This window comes from Toxorhynchites rutilus, chromosome 3 (genome assembly GCF_029784135.1).
Source record: "Toxorhynchites rutilus septentrionalis strain SRP chromosome 3, ASM2978413v1, whole genome shotgun sequence".
In the NCBI taxonomy this organism is placed as follows: Eukaryota; Metazoa; Arthropoda; class Insecta; order Diptera; family Culicidae; genus Toxorhynchites; species Toxorhynchites rutilus.
Window position 1 is genome coordinate 210,761,966 of NC_073746.1, and position 23,194 is coordinate 210,785,159.

The following is a 23,194-nucleotide window of genomic DNA, read 5'->3' on the forward strand; positions in this document are numbered from 1 at the left end:
TCCAAACCGCTGCCGGTCGTCACCGATTCGACGAGTGTCCATAGATGCCATCGGTGCGACCAGGTTTAAACATACATGGGTACAGGCCATCAGGGAATAACCATTGGCCGACACTGTGCTAATGTGGGTTCCTAGACACAACGGCATTGCAGCGAATGAAGCGACCGACATATTTACCGAAATCGCTCACACCGTTTTTTACTCGGAAGGTGCCGCTTTACGACGTAAAGTTTTGGACCACCGTACCTTTTTACCGTGGTTCCCAGAGAGGACAATTCCTCAGGAAAGTCAAGGGCTCGAACATGGCGACATAAAAATAATGTTAGAACAACTAAACCTGTCCAGACTGAGGATCCGGCCACTGCTCGGTCTCAGACGGATTCATCTGAAGGCCTTTCCGTGTACTCTGCGACTGTCGAACAATTCGTGTTCTTTTGTCCAAAATACGATGATTCGCGAAACGTCTACGGAAGCAGCGGGAGTGAGAGTAGCGTCTGAACAATGGATCAACCAAGATTTGAGTTCAGATTTGAGATTTGAGTTCGTCCCCTTCACGTTGAAGGGGAACAAGAACATTTTGCCGTCTTTAACGACACGGCTTTCTCTCCACTGGCCTGTAGCCATGGCCCGAGAGCATGCTTGCTATCTAGTCCAGTAAACATGTAAACAGTAAACAGTAAACAGTAAACAGGTATGTGAAATGATTTGTTTCTAACGAAACCTTGCAGCAACGTCCACTGACGTGGATACAGAGGCTAACCAGCCCAGGAGACTGAAAACCTCTCAAAAAAAGAATTTAAAAAGTGTTGTTTCATTTGTATGGAATGAATGTTAAAAATTGTTTGAAATTGGCACATTTATCTACAAACCTTGATTCCAAGTTGGGAGCACTTTCCTTCTACTGAGTGTACCAACTGACATTTCACACCATGCTTCTGTTGTTTTTCACGTGTGCCGGATAGTCAATAACATAAACAGTGTTCATTAGAAAAGTGTTCAAAGAGCCTACATTCCTATAAAAATGGCCAAATTCAAAATTAAAACAAAATCGCCTGCGTCCAATGTTCCAAAGACGACCAATGGAAAGCCTAAAGAAGGCAAGAAGCCAAATAAGTTCAAGTTTTCTGTTAAGAATGAAGACGCCGAGATAGCGCAGCTAACTGAGCGCTATTCGACGGTGAAAATTGAAGAGAACTGCAGTTTCTCTGATTTTCCGTTATCGAAGAAAACATTACAAGGATTAACCCAGGGACAGTACAAAAAACCAACGGCTATACAGCGCGAATCGATTCTGCCGGCACTTCAGGGGAAGGATATTCTGGCAGCTGCCAAAACAGGTAGTGGAAAGACCCTTGCTTTTCTTATTCCAGTTTTCGAGCATTTATACATAAACCGATGGACCCGTCTCGATGGATTAGGTGCTCTGATTATAACACCTACTAGGGAACTAGCTTTGCAGATATTTGAGACGGTAGCAAAAATTGGCAAACTTCATGATTTTACAACTGGGCTGATTATTGGTGGACAGAATCTGAAATTTGAAACAAAACGTCTGCATCAGCTAAACATTATAATATGTACGCCTGGCCGATTGCTGCAACACATGGATCAGAACCCACTGTTCGATTGTACAAATTTTAAGATGTTAGTTCTGGATGAAGCAGATCGCTGCTTGGATATGGGCTTTGAAACAGCAATGAACGCCATCATTGGGAATTTACCGATAACCAGACAAACTTTGCTATTTTCTGCCACTCAAACTAAATCGGTGAAGGACTTAGCACGTTTGAACATGAAGGACCCCGTTTATGTAGCCCCTCATGAGAAGGAACAGTACACAACACCCAATCGATTACAGCAGAATTACGTGGTGCTTGAACTTGGCGACAAGCTTATGATGCTTTGGTCATTCTTAAAGGCCCACAGCAAGCAGAAAATCATCGTATTTTTTGCGACATGTAAACAGGTAAGTTGCTGATGCAATAATGCTACATGTTATATATGTTTGTAAAATTCGTATATTTTTACATAAGTTTAAAGGAGTTCCTTAACTATATTTTTACTAATATATATATATATGTATATAAAGGAAAGGAAGCGATTTCTTACGGTCGACACGAGTTTAGAAGGGTTACGTATTTTCTTCAGGAAAAGAATTGAATAGAAGGATATTGTTTCATTTTAATTGTATCCTATTGCTAGTAAGAAGAGAGCCGATTGTTCGCGGAGGATAGTAAGAAAGATATAAGGATAGAAGGGCAATCACTTACGAATATCGATAGTTTTAGAGAAAACTTATATTTGGGACATGTAATCAAGGGCCAACACATCTCTCACCGGCACATTGGGCTGCCTTCTTCTTATAGGCCGGAGAACGTTTTCTAAATTCGATCTTGCGACAATATACATCTCGCATGAACAAATAATGTGTTCGATGTCGTGGTAACATTGTCCACAAAGCGCGTCTAACGAACAGTGATTTGACATGAGTCGGGAGAAGATGTGAATAAAATCCCGACTCAAGTCCAGACATTTGAACCACGGTTTAAGGATAATCTTTAGGATAATCGGGTGAAGCCATCGGTCCAATTTATCTTTGTTCCATTTGCGTTGCCAATTAGCGATGGTAGTTTTACGGATTAGAGAATAAAAATCATTGGAGGCGATTTGACACTGATAAATGTCGCCTTCAATCGCACCCACCTTTGTTAATGAGTCAGCCCTCTCCTTACCCGGAATTGAGCAATGTGAAGGGAGTCAGACAAAAGTAATGACATAACAGCGTCTGGATAAAGTACTCAAAATTTCTCGTATCTTCTCAAGAAAGTACGACGAGTGCTTTTCTGGCCTCATTGAACTAATACAGAACTAAGACTATCCGTTACAATGTAATAGTGAGGTCGTGAGCGCCCGGTGTATCGCTGCCAATTCAACAAGGCAAGGAAACTGAAGACTGCGAGAGGTGCTAAAAATGTTGAACACTCCAAATCATTTGGACCCATCAGTAAAGTACACATTTTTACAATTGATACGCCCAGATTTTGCATCGAAGATCCTTGGAACGATCGCCGATCGATGATAATCTGGAATTCCATGGACTTCCTGCTTCGTGGGCAGAACAAAATGCACAGCGGAATTGATGTAGTAAGGAATACAAACACGCTTGGGAATAAACGAAGAAGGATCACCCGCAGAGATATGTTTTTATGATATGAGCTCATGGATCCAGAGGGAAAATTGAGCTCGATCAGTTGCTCAAAGTTTTGGATCACCAATGCATTCATAACCTTACACCGGATGAGGCACCGGAGAGATAATAAACTGAAGCGATCCTTTGGTGGGAATACGCCTGCCAAAATTTAGAGGCTCATGGCGTGTAAACCAACGTAATACGAAGACAGAAATACTGAGTTCGCTCGAGTTTAAGGAGGTGTTTTTTGACAGCTGATTGAAAACAGAAACTTCGATATAAAATTATAAGGTCTTCTGGATGGGCTCCCCACCAGGTGCCGGTAATTGTACGAAGAAAGTTTATTATTTGTTAGCATTTTTACTCAGATACTCAATATGGATGAGTATGAGTATGAAATTGTTACTAACGTGAAATTCAACTATTTCGAACTTGTTGGTGGTCCAGAAAAGAACCGTTGGGTTTGCGTGGTTTTGCAAAAGCAACTGATGGAGTGTAATACACGATCCTATTTTATTCTCGTGAGAATAATACACGAGAGTTGTCATGACCACTCCACGCGGAAGCAGAATAGAAAGCTATTGAAACGATTTTTTGAACCAATAGGTGACAATCATATAATTGTTTGACATTTTATCTTTCGAATGAAGTGATTATTATACCACCTCATTCAACCGGTAAAGTGATATTAACGTTTAAAATTTTGCACACCAGCGTCACTCTCTCGTTTTCGAAACTTTTAACTCACACCCCGTTACAGAAATGAAAGACGTAGTCCTACGTCAAAACAGCAAAATTGAATCAATATGTATACCATTCATAAGTGCAGCAGTGGCCGAGTGGTTAGCGTCTCACATTATAATGCCGGGTGTTCGGGTTCGATTCCCGTTCTGGCCGGGGGATTTTTCGTCAATGAAATTTCCTTCGACTTGCACTGTGGTCACGCGTATTTAAGAGCTTGCCCCTCGGAATACATTCAAGGCTTGTTATTTGGCTTAAGAAATCTCAACAAGTATTAATAAATGACGCTAGTTAATGCATACGTTGAGACGGCAAAAGTTCCACAGGGAACGTTAACGCTATTCAAGAAGAAGAAGATGTATACCATTCATGAAATTAGTCAAGAGCCGTTCAATAATACTAATGTGTTGTGTTAATAGCTAGCGTGTACTTGGTTCGCTCTGGCTGCAAAGAGAACGAAGTTTTGCGTGTCTAGCAGGAACATAATTTAGTTTTTTTTTTACGTAGGACTACGTCTTTCATTAAGGGTGTCAAATCAGAAAACAGGTCACGTTTTTATGAAATTAAGTTAACGTTAATCACTATTTTTGCAGCGAACGGATTTTGGCGATTTACATACCAAATGAATCGGAAATTCCCTAAGATTTGTTTGATATGCTATAAAATACAATCCCATGGTGTGTAAATGGTTAAAATTCATGAAAATTATAAGCGTTTCCATTTTCCCATACATTTGTTCTGTCCATTTGTGTGCTATCCCGAACAGAGCTGTCAATAACAAGCAACTTATGGACGAGCAACGAAGGGGAAATCAGAAAACTTAAAGTCTCCGTGAACAAAGGAAACGAAAAAGAACGAAGGGGAATATTTGCCTAGAGTATAAACAATGGATCTCGCTGGCAAACTTTCATTCTTCGTGAGGACACCGACTGAACAACACGGTGAGGAGTGGAGGAGCAATACGAGGAAAAAGTAAAGTTTTCCAAGGGCCTTTTTGAAGGTTAGAGACGAATAAACTAAAGAAGTTTAAAGTCTCACGTGTCTTAGTTTCGGATTGAGCTGTGGACGCGACCAAATTACTGACTCGCTGATGCCTCTAGCATTGCAATAATTGCATCAAACTGACGCCATTGCATTAGGGTTCTGAGCTACACAATTGTGTGGGAAATCATCAAGCTAGGCTATCGTCAGCTCACCAGGAAAATAAATGTTCGGGAATTTTGTCTGTGATTTGGTTTCGCATGACGGTAGCAAAACTCTCTCCACGAAGGATGACAGCTAAGCTGATCTAGACCGGCAATATTAACAAAAAGGGCTTCTGTTGAAAAGAGCGCAATACGAAGATAAGTGTGTGCATATGTAATTGCTTCAAGTACGTGCGTGCGTTTTATGTGCGATTCACATAGCACGTTACGGAGAAGAACGTCTACGTTCCGTCAACGTCTCCACCAATTCACACATGCAGTCAATGCTTCCACCAGCACCGTCACGTCAAATGCCAAACGAATGATTTATTTAATTTTATTCATGGTGTCGCCACCTACAACAATTTTAATTTGCAATGCCCTCTTTCAAATCAGCATGCCTAGAATCAGTTCTAAATTTTGAAAAATTCAATGAGAATCATTGAATTCAATTATTTAAATGCTTAAACCCGTAGTCCGACCCTTATGCAATAATAATAATAAATAGAATAATTCTTTCAACTAGTCGCGAATGATTTTCACTCCAAAATTTGGAGCTAAGAGATATGTTGGCATAAAAAATACAGTAAGTTACTTATAAAGCGATATGCTGAGGCACCACTCAGTGTCGCATTGGAGTCGGTTTTGACCAGTAATTGGACATTTGCGACTGGTGGCGACTTTCAATGTGGGGCCATAATTTGGGCCCCGAACTCAATGTTTACAAAAATGTCCAACTAGAGGTAAAAATGTCTAATTAAACGTGTTGCATCACAGGTCTGTTCAATTAGCTTAATGTCGATGTAGATGTAAATTACTGTATAACCAAATCAAAACAAAAGCCGAGACACAAAGCCCAGACACAAACCAAATGAGCCGTCCGTCTCCGTCAATTATTCTTTTCTATAAACCCTGCCGGTCGTTTTCGTTGAACGTATGCTGACGGGTCGTTACGTTGCTGGTGTATGTGAATGTTTTCATGAGAATTTCATGGTAGAATAATTGACGTATCGTGACGTGACGGGACGTGAACGTAACGTGTATGTTGTATGTGAATCGCACTTTAACGTATTGCGCTGTTACGGGTGAACATGTTGATCCGAACATGGCGACAAGGAGGGGAGATAGCGGGAGGGAAATATTTGCGCTAGTGTACTAGTAATGAATATCTTCGGCTTCGTTGGTGCCTTTGACATTGTATCAATGCATTGAATTGACGCTATGGTAAAGCAGGTGTTAAGGTTGTGCATCAAAAAATTATTTGGGAATATCAAGCTATTCAATAAGTTATAATAAGGTTCGCGTGCCAGTTGCAAAACTCCCTTCAACTAGGATTGCATTTGCGCTGATCTTGATCATAATGAAGCAGTGCTACTTTTTTCGAGCTTGTTGAGAATAACAGGAAGAGTTTATTTAGTTTATTTAGTCACCAGGAAAATAAATGTCGTTCTGGAATGTTGTATGTGATTTGGTTTGCTTGCCAGTAGCAAAACTTTCTCCACTAAAGATGATAACTGTGCTTATCTTGAGCATGTATTGTTCTGAGAAGACAAGAATGAATCATCAAAAAATAATCGTCGAATGATTCTACAAGAAAAAAAATATTTCAGAGCGACCAAACTGGTAGAATGGTTATTTTTCTAAAATTTCGTAGCATTATAAAATAATATTCGCAGTTATAAACAAGCGACTTGAATTAAAGTACAGCGTAGTTCTACGTCAACAATGCGGTCGTGTCTTGGACACAACCTCCTATAATTTTTTTTCTTTTTTCTAAAGGTTCGGAATAAGAAATTGACGTAGATGTGTGCTTACAGTATGAAAGGGAGTATTATGTTTGACATCCTGTTTGTAACGCGTGAGCGGTAAAATAATAGATTTGATCCGACACAGTCAGTTAGGGGGGCCAGAACTTCAAATTTAAATGTCTCAAAATAATTTTTTAGGCGCTTGGTTCGTTTTGGCAGAACCCCGACCATTTGTCTGACAGAATCTCTATCGAAACTGAAACCAACGCCCCCTTTATGCCCAAAAATATGGAAACCATCTGCTTTTTTCGGGTGTTAGCCATTTGAATTTCGGAAGAAAGCAACACAAGTGATCATTCGTCCCCTTGCCCCTGCGGAACCCATATTGTATATCTGAGAGTAGGCCATTTGTTTCAACCACTCGATCAAGAAAAAACGAGATCATTTTCTCCAACAATTTCCGAATACAAGACAGAATTGCTATTGGGCGGTACAAATTAAAGTCAGGCGCGGGGTTTTCTGGGTTTTGCCACATCAGGAAGGTTTTCCAACAAATTAAACTTAATTCTATCCGATCCATGAGCAGAATTGCTACAAGTAAGGTGAGCAAGAGAGAATTCTACCATCGAAAACTCAGAATCAAGATCGCACCTATCTTGTGGTATATCTCGAACATTTTTTTGCACGGAAGGAATGTTGGATGAGTGACCAATGAACTAGTTTTTATATGGTGGCAAGCTATGAGTGTATTAATGAATAAACTTTCTTTTGTGATCCACCGTCTTACCGAACAGACGTGTTTTAGACAATTGTCCCATTACGTTATGGGCCCAGACAGTTGACTAGTAACAGCACTGTTTGGTGACGCACATTTTTATTCATTCTCGAAGAAATCTTCTCAATGTGAAGGAATTAATCAAGATTATTTAATCGAGTAAATATTATGTCAGTGAGGAGGTCTCCTGTGCGAAATATGGATAGTACTGATCGAGAAAACGAGCCAGGTTCCGGAATTGATGCCGGAGCAGGAAACGGATCTCAAACAGGTTTCAGAAGACAAGGCAATGCTGGAGGTCGATTACCGGGCAGTTCAGTGTCGTTGCCCGTAAGGGAAATTTTACTTGATTCAGAGGACTACAGTTCTTGGTCCTTCGCGATCAAGATGGTCCTCATCAAGGAAAGGACTTTGTGCGCAGTGAAGGAATAACAGGAGAGCGATCCGGATGTTGCAGACGAAATTTCAGAGCAAGGTTTGGCCAGGATTGTCTTAGCATCGACCACAGGATCTACGGACTAGTACGAAACGACCATCTGCTTATTACTGTAGATAAGCTTCATCCATTTATCTGCATTTTTATTCGTTCTTATCGGGTTGTAGGACTCATGTGCTTCGAAAGCTTTTGCTTGGGATCTGCCAGAGTTGCTACAGTATCACAGTCACTCATGCCGAACCGGTCCAATAGTTTATGAATGTACTGCCACTGGTCCAAATACACAGTGCCCTCTCCTCGCGTAACTCGGATTCCAAGAATTTATTGGCCAATCCAAGACCTTCATTATATTCCTCAACCATTGCATCCCACCAACGGTTGCCATTGTGGTTCGTAATCGGTTCTTGGAATGGCTGTGGCTCATCTTTCACATTGCATGGGACCTCCTATAAGGGGCTGTCCACATACCACGTGGACAACTTTAAGGGGGGTAGAGGTTACGAAAATGTCCACGCTTGTCCACGGTGAGGGAGGAGGGGGTTTTGATAATGTCCACGTGGACACGTTAATTATTTTTTCAAGTAAAACATTCAAGTTAGAAGTCAAAATTGAATGAGATCTGTTTTGTATTTACACGATTTTTTGAACTTCACGCCCGCCCTGAGTACTCATATCGCAATCCGAACGCACTAAACTTTTGCATTCTGCATTTCAAGGTTGCAACATTTGCACAATCCGATAGGATTTGACTCGATCAGATTAGGGGGGATAGAGACACGAATTTCGGACGTTTGTTCGAGCTCCGAAAAAGTAAAACAAAGAATGTTTTTACCATCCATTATATCACTATTTGTTTATTTATCTTTCAACAATAAAACAAAAATTGAACGGAAAAAAATATATCCATAATTAAAAGCTGGTCGAGTGAGGGGGTTCAAAAAAAAGTTGTGCCATAGCGTATAAGATTCTAGCACTTCTGGTTCTCTGAAACAAACAAATCGAACAGATTCTGAATCAGTAAAGATGCCACTATCGCATGAACCTCGGACAAGTCAAAAACGTGTTTTTTGATAAAATGGCGGAAATTTGAAGAAAAGAAATGCTGTTTAAAACATTTTTTTTAAATTTCTTGATTTTTTTAAAATAGTAAAGTTACGAAATTATGATTTTTTATAGGTTCATGCGATAGAAAGATACATACAGATTCATATATATATATATATATTCATATAAACATAGATCGGATAAGTAGAACTTGAGATATCGTGTAAGCCAGTTTGAAAAACATGTTTCGAGAAGAACGCGTTTGAAGTTAATGTTATGGCCGTTCTAGATAAGATATCGCATCAGATTTTTCGAAAATCTCATTATTTACCAAGTTATAGTCATTTTACTATAACTTGGTGAATAATGAGATTTTCGAAAAATCTCTTCTATGGTATATTGCTAATTTCAAATCCGACCGGATTCCGGAATAAGGGTTTATTTTACCGAAAAACACTTGAATGGACTTATCTCAATCTGTGATTCGTTCCATAAACGCGACGAAAATACATATTCGTAGCGAATTGTAAAGGGCAAATCATTTACAAGAATGTTGAGTTAAAAAAAAATCTTAGCAAGTGAATGGAACCCCGAAGCAGGTTTTCGCTTGAAGAAAGCTATGGCTGGGTCTGGTAGGACTGGAAGAAAACCAACTAGATTCGATGAATTCCAACAAGTACTGCTAGCTGCTGAACGTATGAAAATCAACGATCCAGAACGCTTCTAGGGCACTTCTAAAACTCCACCCGCCATACACACCAGATATTGCATCTTCAGATTATTAACTGTTAAGATTCTTGTAAGAACCTCAACTTACTGCATAGCATAAGTTCTGAGAGGATGGAATTCTCAAGTTACATGAAGGATGCTGAAATATTCAGGAAAAACGGTGCGCCTATGATCGAAAAGATGCCTACAAAAATATGCAAAAATAACATTTAGCATGATTTAACAATTAAGGGTTGTAGGTCAACGGAATCATCGATCACGATGATACTGCAGATGTTTTGTTTTTACTAGGTTCATTATAGCCATCAGGCACTACTGAACCTGTAAAAGCGAAAGTCATTAATGTTTAGATGAGAAAATTCTGTTTTCAAACAAAGTGCTTGATTTCATTGTCTGATTTTTTGAAAACTCAAACAGCCAGCCAGCTTTAATAAAAATACTCGAGAATGAGCTCACAATCGATATATTAAAATGGATATGGAGATAATGTTAATTGAAATACGGAAGAAAATAATGAGCTCCCGGACAATGTTGAAAAAAATCGAAGATTTCAAGACAAATCGTTACCATTGGTAAGGCTATAATTTTTATCAATAATGGAATAGAAAATAGAAACAAACTTGAAATGAAATTTGAGCGAAAAAATAAAATTTCTTGATTTTTTCTTCAATACCCGAGAAATGTCCACGTGGACAACAGGGGGAGGGGTATAAGGAATGTCCACGCTTGTCCACGGAAGGGGAGGAGGGTTTCTAAAATCATGCTTTTTCTATCCTCGTGGTATGTGGACAGCCCCTAACTGTGAAATTTAGGAAGCTTTATGAAAACCGCGATACTTGCCAGGAGTCACGCGTTTCCTCGCACTACGTCTTATCGATAGCTGTGGGTCCTCTGTTTGTGGAGGGAGCGCAGCAGGTTGTTGATCCACATTATTCGAAGAGCTGTCATTGTCGGAACTGTTGCTGTCACTGAGCTCAATTCGCTGAAGTATATTTTTTATCGACCTTCGACTTGCACTGTGGTCACGCGCAGGGTAGCAAAATCTCACACTCATTTTACTGACAGTGCGAGATATTGAGACATCATTAAATTCTATCACCAATGCCTCTGCAGTTCATGACAAATGAACCGAACTTAATTACATGCAACCGACACTCTGTCAAGTGGAACATTTGGTTTTTGCATTATTCCCCACACTCATTCGTTTCACTGTCTCACTGACAATGAACACCCGAAATATTCATACGCATCTTCGATCAGCTGATAGTGGATGGGAACAAAATTCCATCCAGAGAAATATCATCCCACTGACACCGTGTCAGACGTTTATACGCGTGTTTGTGTATATGTTTTCCTGGTATGTTTCTAGTCCCGGTCCCATTTTTGTGCCTCTTATTGCACACACACATCGATGGGCAACGGCACATTCGAGTGCTGAGTTTATGGGTGTATGACCAAAGAAAATTTCATCAGAACGCAATGGAAGGTGATATTTTCGGCTTGGGCATTCACTGACATCGAGAATGGACTGATATTTCTGTCGATGGAACGAAAACTATATCAAAACAAACGTGATGGTGAGCCAGCAGTCATAGGCACCGCGGCACCGCGATAGAAAGAAGAGAAGAGTGTGGAGAGATTTTGAGATATATTTTGATATTTTGCACTGATAAAAATTGCTTTTCGATTTCAACATGTTCTTTCGAAATTTTGCATCCTTGGTCACGCGTGTTCAAGAGCTTGCCCCTCGGAATACATTCAAGGTGTGTTACTTGGCTTAAGAAATCTCAACTTAGTATTAGCAAATGACGCTAGTTAGTAAATACGTTGAGATTCCTGTGCGACAGGATCTTTTTCTCTTGGAATCATTCGATCTTTGCTCAAAAATATCACGTCACGGCCGACTACTATACTCTCCATTCTGGAACTGTACACTCTGTACTTAAATTTACTTAAATTCACTTAACTTTACTTACTTTTGTACATAAAATTGACAAGTCGTTATTGACGGTAAAACAGGAATACATGGGTTTTTGATGTCCCCTCGAGTGCTAGGTCGTCCGAAGGTGAATTATTCAGACGGAAGTCAGGAGGGACCCGACTCTGCTTTTCCGCTGCGGTCGATTTTTGACGTAGAACTACGTCTTTCATTAAGGGTGTCAAATCAGAAAACAGGTCACGTTTTTATGAAATAAAGTGAACGTTAATAACTATTTTCGCCGCGAACGGATTTTGGCGATTTACATACTAAACGAATCGGAAATTGCGTAAGATTTGTTTAATATGCCAGACAATAGAATCCCCTGGTTATTTTTTTTTATTTTCGCTTATTTTTCGTCGGCCTATTTCCGCCACTTCAGTGCCAATCACCGACGTCAGGGAGACGACTTCACCTGTTCCTACCTATCAGACTCAACAACTCATGAGCCTTGAATCCCCTGGTTAGTAAATGGTTAAAATTCATGAAAACTTTTAGTGTTTCTATTTTCCCATACATTTGTTCTGTCCATTTGAGTGTTTTCTCGAACAGAGATATCAATAACGAGCAACTTATCGACGACCAACAGAGGGGAAATCGTAGGATTTAAAGTCTCCGTGAACAAAGGAAAAGAAGAAGAACGAAGGGGAATACTTGCCTAGAGTATAAACAGTGGATCTCGCTGATGCAAACTTTCATTCGGCATCGGACTGTTGAGTAATCCAGTTCACTTTGCTTTCGCTACGCTTCGATCTAAGATTGGACTCCACCAGTGGTAATCCAACTTGGAAATCGTCGTTTGATTTTGGCGTAGGACTACGTCTTTCATTTCTATACCGGGGTGTAAAATCAAAGTTTCGAAAACGAAAGCGTTACGCCGGAGACCGAGATTTTGAGTGTTAATAGCTCCTAAACAACTGAACGAAATGGTATGATAAACACTTCATTCGAAAGATAAAATGTCTACGCGTTCTATACTTGTTACTTTCTGATCCAAAAACTTGTTTCAATAGTCTTAAATTTGCTTTCAAAATAGGCTATTGAAATCACCAATCGGTATATAAGCGAGCGCCGCTCGGAAATCCACTCGGTTCTAATTGAACAGCGATTGGAGCATGTTGTCGCTGTTGTGGTGAAGCTCTTCATTTATCATGAAAGCGCGGATGAACGGTGTCACCAAGAGCCTGTTTGTGCACCTTAGGCCAGAAGGGAATCCATCAGGAGGAGAGTGATGCTACAAACGGTTCCCCGGGAAGATCTCGAAGCAGCCGCTACACACACACACACATACATGCACGAAATTCTTTCCGTTTGGATCGAGAAAGATCCGGAAAATAATCTGCCAGTTCCTCTAGGAATTTAAAAATACATTCATGTGAAAGAGTTTATTTGAATGTTTTCTATCCATGTAACACTGTGACCAAATATGTTTCAATCAAGTGCTATTAACAGATGGTTATCGAGTTAGCATTAACCACTGGTGGGCTTGCAGTATCGAGGAAAATGTGGAAATATCTAATCGTTACTGAAAATAATCTGCCAGTTCCTCTGGGAATTTAAAATTACATTCATATGTTTCATATGAATAGTTTCATTCATAGAGTTTATTTTAATGTTTTCTATCCATGTAACACTGTGACCAAATACATTAGGTTTTGTGATTTTTCAATAAATCGCAATCAACAGGATAGCTTCTGAAGATTATTCTTCCCCATCAGTAGGATATTTCCGTATCCAATATTGGATGCATAGAACCTTGTGCCTCCAACGTAACGCTCTCGTTTTCAAAGTTCTCCAAATATTCATTCATTCAGAATGAATTCAGATTCAACTTCATACAAATGATCTCTAAATCAACGATAGTCCTACGTCACCCTTGCGGTTATACCATAGATATAACCCACTTCCTGATTTTCTGTTCGTTTTTCGCGTTATTCGTATCGTATGTTCTTCTTTCCGCATCATAAATTGGACGCTTCGCGTAGTGTGCGATGAGCAAGAAGAAGAGGAAGGCAGACTCGAGCCTTGCAAAAAACGAACGCATTGCCAGGGGCAATAAAATTTCGAGGTAAGCGTCATCTAATGATGCACGCGGTGTTGGTGCAGTGAAAAGCGCTCGCACTGAACCAAGCCTTCGCAAATGTGACACCGCACCGAACAACAGCGTAGTAGGCGATTTCGGCGCGTCGGTCGAAAATGTAAACGCCCAGGCAGCAAACAAAATCAAGCTCCCCCCGCTGGTGGTGAAGGCGGTCGCTCTTGACAAACTCATCAGCGAATTCGCATCGATGGGTGTTACAGCAGAGTACAAGCTGTGTGGCATAATTCAGTCTTTTTCCAAGCAGTTAACATTGTTTATTTTCCGTCTTCATAAGGGCTTCGTTGGTGCCTTTGAGAATGCATCAATGCATAAAACTGACGTTATGGCGAAGCAGACTTTAAGGTTGTGCACCAAAAAATTATTTGGGAATACCAAGCATCTTGAATGTCTTACTGGAATGTTATAAGTTATTTGGGTTCGCGTGCCAGTCGCAAAACTGCCTTCAACTAGGATTGCATTTGCGCTAATATTGATCATAATGAAGAATTGCTACTATTTTCGAGGTTGTTATTAACAAAAAGAGTTTATTTCTCTTGTTTAGTCATCAAGAAAGTAAATGTTCTGGAATTTTGTATGTCATTAGGTTTTGCTTGCCAGTAGAAAAACTTCCTCCACTAAGGGTGACAGCTGCGCTTCTCTCGAGCATGAGAAAGTAATGCAACTCTTTTCGAGGCCAGTAATATTAACAGAAGCGTTTCTTTTGAGAATAGCGCAAAATGATGAGAAATGTTTATATTGCTAGTAGTTTCAAGCCACCAATGTATGCATCCTATGGTGAACGTTTGTTTGTTTGCTATGGTGAACGCTTGTTTGGCGCTTGGTTTACGCTTAGACAATATCTAGAGGTGCGATTCCTTTGAGGCAATACTAAATAACATGTAGCATGATATTTGATGCTTGCAAGTGTTGTCATTGTTGTTGTTTACATGCGGTGCCAAAGATATATTGATGTAGTTTTGAGATATGGAATAATGGTGCTGGTGCAACATGTATATAATCGACTGTAGCCGAGTCTATGTCAATTTCGAAAAAGGCCACCGGAATAGCCTTCGAGGTAAATTTTCAATGCATTGACATGAAATAAATTGCGACATACGATTGTTTTGCGAGGGCAAGAATGAATCTTCAATCAATTATCGTCAACTGATTCTACAATGAAAAAACAGGAAGTGGGTTATATCTATGGTATAACCGCAATGGTGACGTAGGACTATCGTTGATTCAGTGATTATTTGTTTGAAGTTGAATCTGAATCCATTCTGAATGAATGACTAAATGAATATTTGAGGCACTTCTAAAACGAGAGCTCTTTCGCTTGCATGTTATTTTCAATGCCAAGAGGAACTGGCAGATTATTTTGCAGCAGCGATATCTTTCCGGATTCTTCTCGAAGTCCACCACCAGTGGTTAATGCTAACTCGATAACCACCTGTTAATTGCACTTGATTGAAAAACCACAAAATCAATTGTATACGGTCGCAGTATTATATGGATAGAAAACGTTAAAATAAACTCTTTCGAATGTAATTTGCAATTCCAAGGGGAACTGACAGATTATTTTTCAGCAACGGTCACTTCTTTCCGGATTCTTCTCGATAATCAGCAAACGTAAAAAGTTGCGCGCGTGTATGTGTGTATGTATGTGACGGATGCTCCGATGTCTCAAGCGGAACCAATTTTCGATGCTGGTATTCTCTCGATCGTTTTCTCTTCTCTTAATGATAATGAATCCCTTGATCCCTCGCCGTCCAGCTCGTCTAGCTCGTTCAACTCGTTCAGTAACGATGTTGTCTTGTCGATGTCCTCACGAAAAATGAATGCGTTTCACCACCACAATATCGCTTAAGTATGCTTTTTGTCCGTGACTGAATCGAAAGAAGGTGTGGTTTACGATGGAAATTTGGAAGGCAAACTAGAGGCGAATGAACTCTTTGAGTTTGAAACTTTCGGCGACTGAGCAATAATTGAAAATTATATGATTATCGCGATGCGAAACATTTTCCATTGCGCGCGCGAACTGTATTCGATACGAAAATATTCTACTGATGGGGGAGAATAATCTTCAGAAGCTTTCCTGCTAATTAGTTGCACTTGATTGAAAAATCACAAAACCAAATGTATTCGATCGCAGCAGTACTATGTGGATAGAAAACATTAAAATAAACTCTTCCGCTTGAACATAATTTTCAATTCCAAGGGAACTGGCAGATGATTTAGCAGTAACGATGACATCATTCCGGATTCTTCTCGAAGTCCACCACCAGTGGTTAATGCTAACTTGATAACCACCTGTTAATTGCACTTGATTGAAAAATCACAAAACCAACTGTATTTGGTCGCAGTTTTACATGGATAGGAAACATTAAAATAAACTTTTTCACGTGAATGTATTTTTCAATTCCCAGGGAAACTGGCAGATTATTTTCCAGCAACGATTGAATCTTTCCGGAATTTTCTCGATGCTGAATGGCATCCAAACGAAAAAAAATCCGTGCGTGTATGTGTGTGTGTGGCGGCTGCTTCGATGTCTTCCCGGGGAACCGTTTTTCGATGCTGATACTCTCTCTTGGTCACCTTTCCTTCTCCTCCTGCCTCCTGCCTCCTGCCTTTTCTGCCCTCCCTCACAGTTCCAAACAAACTGCATGTCTTTCAGGTCAGGTCAGGCTAGGTAATGAATCCCTCGATCCCTTGATTCCTCGCCGAAAAAGAATAATTTTCAGAAGCTTTCCTGTTAATTGCGATCGATTGAAAAATCACAAAACCAAATGTAAAGGGTGTGTCACATCAAATTGCATCACGGAAAAAACGCTGTAGAAATTAAATTTTTAGGAATTATATCTTCAGCTTTCGCTTATAATCAGATAAGAGTGTATAGATCACGTTGGCCATGCTTCACTGTCAATTTTTCGTAAATTTGGAAAAATGTCGTCGAACGAAAAAGAGCGTCGTGAATTAATCCTGTGCACTCATTTCGAGAATCCGGAGTTGTCACATCGGGACATCGGTAAGATGCTGGGAATCGTCCAATCCACGGTCAGCAGAGTACTAAAACGATACTTCGAGAACCTAACCATCGACCGGAAGGTGAAGAACGGCAAAAATGGATGCTCCGTCAGTGAAAAAGATCACAAGCGCGTAGTTAAGCAGTTTAGACGTGATCCGAGAAGTTCGGTCCGAGATGTCGCCAATAAGCTGAATTTGTCAAGTTCATTCGTTCAGCGCACCAAGCAGCGGGAGGGCCTGCGTACATACAAGGTTCAGAAGGCTCCTAACCGCGACGAAAGGCAAAACATGGTGGGGAAGACGCGAGCCCGGAAGCTGTACACCGAAATGCTGACAAAGCCGCATTGCCCGGTAATGGACGACGAAACCTACGTCAAAGCGGACTTTCGTCAGCTGCCGGGCCTGTTGTTCTTCTCCGCAGAGGACAAATTCAGCGTTCCGGAGGAGATTCGCAAGCAGAAACTATCCAAGTTTGCCAAAAAGTACATGGTGTGGCAAGCGATCTGCTCTTGCGGAAAGCGGAGCGCCCCTTTCGTGATGACCGGCACGGTAAACGGGCAGGTTTACCTTAAGGACTGCCTACAGAAGCGCTTACTACCGCTATTGAAGCAGCACGAGGGCCCGACCATCTTCTGGCCGGATCTCGCTTCGTGCCACTATTCAAAGGACGTGTTGGAGTGGTACGAAGCCAACGGGGTCACCTTCGTGCCAAAGGAAATGAACCCGCCCAACGCGCCGGAGCTTCGCCCAATAGAGAAATATTGGGCGATTATGAAGCAGGCCCTCCGGAAGAACCCAAAAGTTGTCAAATCGGAGGCGGACTTCAAGAGAAAATGGATTTCTGTTCAAAAAAACTACAACCTGACGTTGTGCAGAACCTTATGGACGGGGTAAATAGGAAGGTGCGAGCATACGGGCTTGGGCTCGAAGTATGAATAAAAAGAAAATGCCAAAAGTTGTTTAATAGTTTTTATTTTACTGTCTAAAATTTTCAAAAGGATCGGTATACTGGGCGAATTTCTACAGCGTTTTTTCCGTGATGCAATTTGATGTGACACACCCTTTATTTGGTTGCATTGTTATATGGATAGAAAACATTAAAATAAACTCTTTCTCATCAATGTATTTTTCAATTCCCAGGGGAACTGACAGAGTATTTTTCAGCAACGATTAGTTCTTTCCCGATTTTCCTCGATACTCGAAGCCCATCAGTGGTTAATGCTAACTCGATAACCACCTGTTAATAGCACTTAATTGAAAAATATTTGGTCACAGTGTTACATGGATAGAAAACATTAAAATGAACTCTTTCGCATGAATATATTTTTCAGTTTTCAGGGGAACTGGCAGATTATTTTTCAACAACGATTGAATCTTTCCGGAAATTTCTCGATGCTGAATGGCATCCAAACGAAAATAGTTCCGCGCGTGTATGTGTGTGTGTTGGCTGCTCCCATGTATCAAGCGGAACCGTTTGTGGCATCACTCTCCTCCTGATGGATTCCCTTTCGGTCTAAGGTGCACAAACAGGCTCTTGGTGACACCGTTCATCCGCGCTTTCATGATATCATGAAAGAACATGATAAACGAAGAGCTTCACCACAACATCGACAACATGCTCCAATCGCTGTTCAATTATAACTGAGTGAATTTCCGAGTGGCGCTCGCTTATATACCGATTGGTGATTTCAATAGCCTGTTTTGAAAGCAATTTTAAGACTATTGAAACAAGTTTTTGGATCAAAAAGTAACAAGTATATAACGCGTAGACATTTTATCTTTCGAATGAAGTGTTAATCATACCATTTCGTTCAGCTGTTTAGGAGCTATTAACGCTCAAAATCTCGGTCTCCGGCGTAACGCTTTCGTTTTCGAAACTTTGATTTTACACCCCGGTATAGAAATGAAAGACGTAGTCCTACGTCAAAATCATTTCAGAGATTATTCTACTAAGCAGTTGTTTCTAAAATTTCACAGTATTATAGAATAATATCCGAAGGTATAAACAAGCGACTTATATAAAATAACAGCGTAGTTCTACGTCAATAATGCGATCGTATCTTGGACACAACCTCCTATAATTTTTTAGCCAAAATAACAGGGGGTGAAGGGACTTGTCCTTGAACTTTGAGTGTGGACTCATTTTACGCCGGGAATTCCCTTTGAAAATAAACGGTGCACTCTCGTTATTTGAGTCCGCGACCATTTCGTCACCTAACAGTGAAGCGAAGATATTGTTTGTTGGTAATGGTTGTTGTTGTTGAGCCAGTGGAGGAGCCTTTCGAAATATCCGGGAAAGTGCGTTTTTTGCGACTCTTGTAAGTTTCACAAGCAAGGGTTCCCCCACATGTTGCTCTCCGCAAGTGGCACAGCGCTCATTGTTAGCGCAATGAGCTGCTGTGTGACCAACTGACTTGAATTTTTGGCAATTCATGGGCTTTGGCACGAAGAGTCACATCGGTAGCCTCATTTTGTCCACCACAACTTGTCAGGAAGGGTGTAACCAGCAAAAATCACTCGAAACGAGTCTGACGGCGTAAACTTTAATTTTTCCTCTTCATGGGAGACTTTTCTAAGTTGGCGACAGTCCATGATCTTGGCCTCCATCGAGGTGAGCTTCTTGAACTTGTCATTCATTAATCAGTTCACACGTCAGAACCGATCACCCCCCAAATTTATACGTTATGGGAAGGCACGTATGTGTGATGTAGCAGGGAAAATCACTGCTAACGGCACTCGATACTTGGAATACTCGATTCTGATAACGGGAGAGCACACAATTACGTCCGATTACTTGGCGAGGAGTGGCTAGTGACTTTTAGTTTCTGAATAAATCACAAATTCTTTTTTTGTCTTTTACAGGTGAAATATTTCTATCAAATTTTTCGTAAGCTGCGACCAAACATACTGCTGCTACCTTTGTATGGTGGCATGAACCAGGAAAAACGCAACAATATTTATGGAGAATTTTGCACGCGCAACAATGTGTGTCTTATGGCAACCGACATCGCATCGCGAGGTCTGGACTTTCCGAAAGTAAACTGGGTGGTGCAGCTAGATTGTCCCGAAGATACCACACAATACATTCATCGAGCAGGTCGGACGGCGCGTCTCAATACCAGCGGAGAGAGCTTGCTAGTGCTGCTGCCACAGGAGGAAGAGGGAGTGGTTGCGATGTTGGAGAAAACAAAAGTGCCCATCAATAAAATCAGCATCGATCAGAAGCAGCTCTTCTCGCCAATCGTTAAAATTCAATCGTTCTTAGCTCAATCTCCCGAGCTAAAAGAAACTGCAAAACGTGCTTTCATTGCGTACGTGAAATCAGTTGCGTTGATGAAGAATAAGAAAATATTTGACGTGGCTAAACTGGATCTGGATTCATATGCCAAATCATTAGGACTATTGGTGGCTCCACGCGTAAGATTTTTATCGAAAATAGGCATTAAGAATGTTAAGAATGTGAAAGCAGATGTTAGCGTAACAATAGCCGAAGATGAAGAGGATAGCGAGGGTGAATTGTTCACCGTAAAACAGTCCGACAAGCCAGTCTTGGATCAGGCTCAATCAACAAGCGATAGTTGTCCTGTTAGTACACAAGTACATAAGAAAAAAATGACTAAAGTCAAGATTCTGAAAAGATCGTTGGTAACCAATAAAAAAATTACGTTTGAGGAAAGTGGAGATGCAAACGAGAATCATGACGAAGATGAGGTTTATGATATAGAAAAGGCTCGAGCTCAACTTCGATTGGTAGATGCTGCTGACAAAGAACGTTACAAAGATTTGCGTAAGGCTAAGCGAATAGCCAAGAAAGAAAAGGGGAAACGAAAGGCCGACGATGCCGAAATGGATGAATTCCCAAGCGAAGAAGACGACAGCGTCGATCTCAATTGGCTGCCAGATCCGGATAAAGTGTACAAGAATGGAGACCATACGGAAACCGGAATGAAGGAGCAAGTCCCGAAGAAAAAACGCAAAATTATCGAGAAAATTGATGATATTACACTAACGGAAGCGGAACAACTTGCAATGAATCTTCTCCTATGATTTTGCACAGAACATTGTAAACAATCGTTAACGATATATATTTCATACTTTGTGATGTAACCAGTCTCTCGGATTTTGTAGTACGTGTGTAATCTCACCTTCCCTGCTGTCAGGCTTTGGGAAATTCATATATTCCCATTTCTGTGGAAGAAAAAAAAATGAGTTGAAAAAAATAGATCAGAGACGACAACTTACCGCTGTTAATGGAAGTGACATCAGAATACTTTCGTAGCGTGCGCCCGGTGTGTATAACCCAAATTTCGTTCCACGATCGTAAATCAGATTGAACTCTACATAGCGTCCTCTTCGCAGTAGCTGCCATTGTCGTTCCCGATCTCCGTAGGATTCATTTTTATGCTTTCGCACAAGTGGTAGGTATGATGGGATAACCGAATGTGCACACGAAGAAACAAAATTAAACGCACTTTCTTGATCAGGCGTGTCAAGGTCATCGAAAAAGATACCACCGACTCCTCGACATTCCTTGCGATGGGGGATGAAGAAATATTTATCACACCAATCTTTGAATTTTGGATAATATGTTGGATCGTGCTCATCACAGGCTTCTTTCAACGACTGGTGAAAATGTACGGCATCTGCTTCATTCAGGTAATACGGTGTAAGATCAGTCCCTAAATAGGACGAATATTCGTTTAATTTTGTATACTGGAATTTGTCCCTCAACGTACCTCCCCCAAACCACCATTGTTTGTGTCCTTTTGAGTCATTCACCTCAAAATACCGATAATTGAAGTGAATAGTCGGTACCATTGGATTCCTCGGATGAATAACAGCACTGACGCCAGCGGCAAAGAATGGCAATTCCCCTTCTTCCAACTGTTTACCTCTCGATCGCATTTGCTGTATGGCACCCTTTGGCAAGTTTCCGTGCACAACAGATATGTTGACGCCAGCTTTCTCGAACACATCGCCGTCCTGAAGAACGCAAGTGATTCCGCCCCCGCCCTCCGTTCGTTCCCAACGATCAACAGTAAACTTCTTGCCAAAGTTCTCCTCGTTTTCCAGCGCATTGCAAAGTTCGGCTTGAATTTTCATAATCAAAAGTTCCATGCGAGCCTTCATGTCGTTAGCGTTGGATATCAAGTCCTTCCTGGGAGTGATTGGTTCTGCCATAAACTTTGCTCTGGATGGCGGTAAGAATGCTGATACCACAAACGTGTCATTGCGCTGGCAATATTTTGCGATTGAACCACCAACCAATACAGTACCTACAAGTCTGAAACGAAATGTTATCTTAACGTATGAATAACTGTATTTTAATTTATTGCTTATTGCGTAGCATCCGCAAATCATAATTATCGTATATTATTTTACCCAAAAACTTTTTTGCCTTGACTTCCAGTGATCCAAGTCACGAAACGGACCTTTGAACCTAATATTTTGGAAAACATTTCAAACAAAAAGAAACACCAATAATGATAAATTAACCATCAATATTCTTTTTTTTGAGTGTCACAGGATCTGAAACAATTGCTCCTTTTCTAAATTGAATGCTGTTTTCTCCTATATTATATGCCGACTTTGTAAACACAGTTCAGCTAGTCACTACGTGACGAATTGCATGTTCATGTAAATATCAAGATGAATAGAAGTATTACTACTACTAATATTTTCTATTCAACTTAGTAAATATCGCGTCATTTTCGCAAAGGGCGAAGTCAATGAGTTCATATCGATGTGAAGCAGTAGGCGAAGTATATCTGTATTGGCAAGCAAAATATCGTGTCGTAGTTATTTGCATTCAGGTGAAGGTGGGAGCTAGCCACAAATGGCTGCTACAATGGCGCTCATTTCTTTCATCTCCCTCCCTCACCCCTCGCCAGAAAATCAATAATTTTGCGAAACAGTGTGAAGAAAATGATCGTTTTTGCACACTTCCCATCAAGTAACATCAACCAAACTTTAATCGATTACTCACAAGATATTAAATTTTCATCTGCTTTCGCACTGTATAGTGAAGAACGTCGGAAAACTCGAGCAAGTGCTCTGAAAGTTAGATTTTCGTTTTTCAATCTTCTGCAATGGTTTTGTTTGTATTGGTGGAAGCATCGTTATTTTTTCGACACTGATGCCAAACAACATCATTGAAACAGCTATAAAAACCACTCAATAAAATGTTATTCCGGAGTCATAGCGTCCCATGTCATGAAAATCAATAGAATAAAATTGTGTTGATATCAATATATCAATAATATCA

At 40.6% G+C, this 23,194-nt stretch overlaps 2 protein-coding genes across 2 annotated transcripts; one reads left to right on the top strand and one right to left on the bottom strand.

Moving 5' to 3' along the window:
- The first annotated feature begins 953 nt into the window (after positions 1 to 953).
- LOC129780080 (probable ATP-dependent RNA helicase DDX10) lies at positions 954 to 21,387 on the top strand. The gene is made up of 2 exons (XM_055787995.1): positions 954 to 1,966; positions 19,792 to 21,387. Exons 1-2 carry the CDS (start codon positions 1,022 to 1,024, stop codon positions 20,974 to 20,976), a joined length of 2,130 nt encoding a protein of 709 aa, XP_055643970.1. The 5' UTR covers positions 954 to 1,021; the 3' UTR covers positions 20,977 to 21,387.
- LOC129780081 (oxygen-dependent coproporphyrinogen-III oxidase) lies at positions 20,909 to 22,908 on the bottom strand. The gene is made up of 4 exons (XM_055787996.1): positions 22,312 to 22,908; positions 21,666 to 22,213; positions 21,172 to 21,608; positions 20,909 to 21,117 (listed from the first exon to the last, which is right to left on the bottom strand). Exons 1-4 carry the CDS (start codon positions 22,386 to 22,388, stop codon positions 21,019 to 21,021), a joined length of 1,161 nt encoding a protein of 386 aa, XP_055643971.1. The 5' UTR covers positions 22,389 to 22,908; the 3' UTR covers positions 20,909 to 21,018.
- Between the last annotated feature and the right edge of the window lie 286 nt (positions 22,909 to 23,194).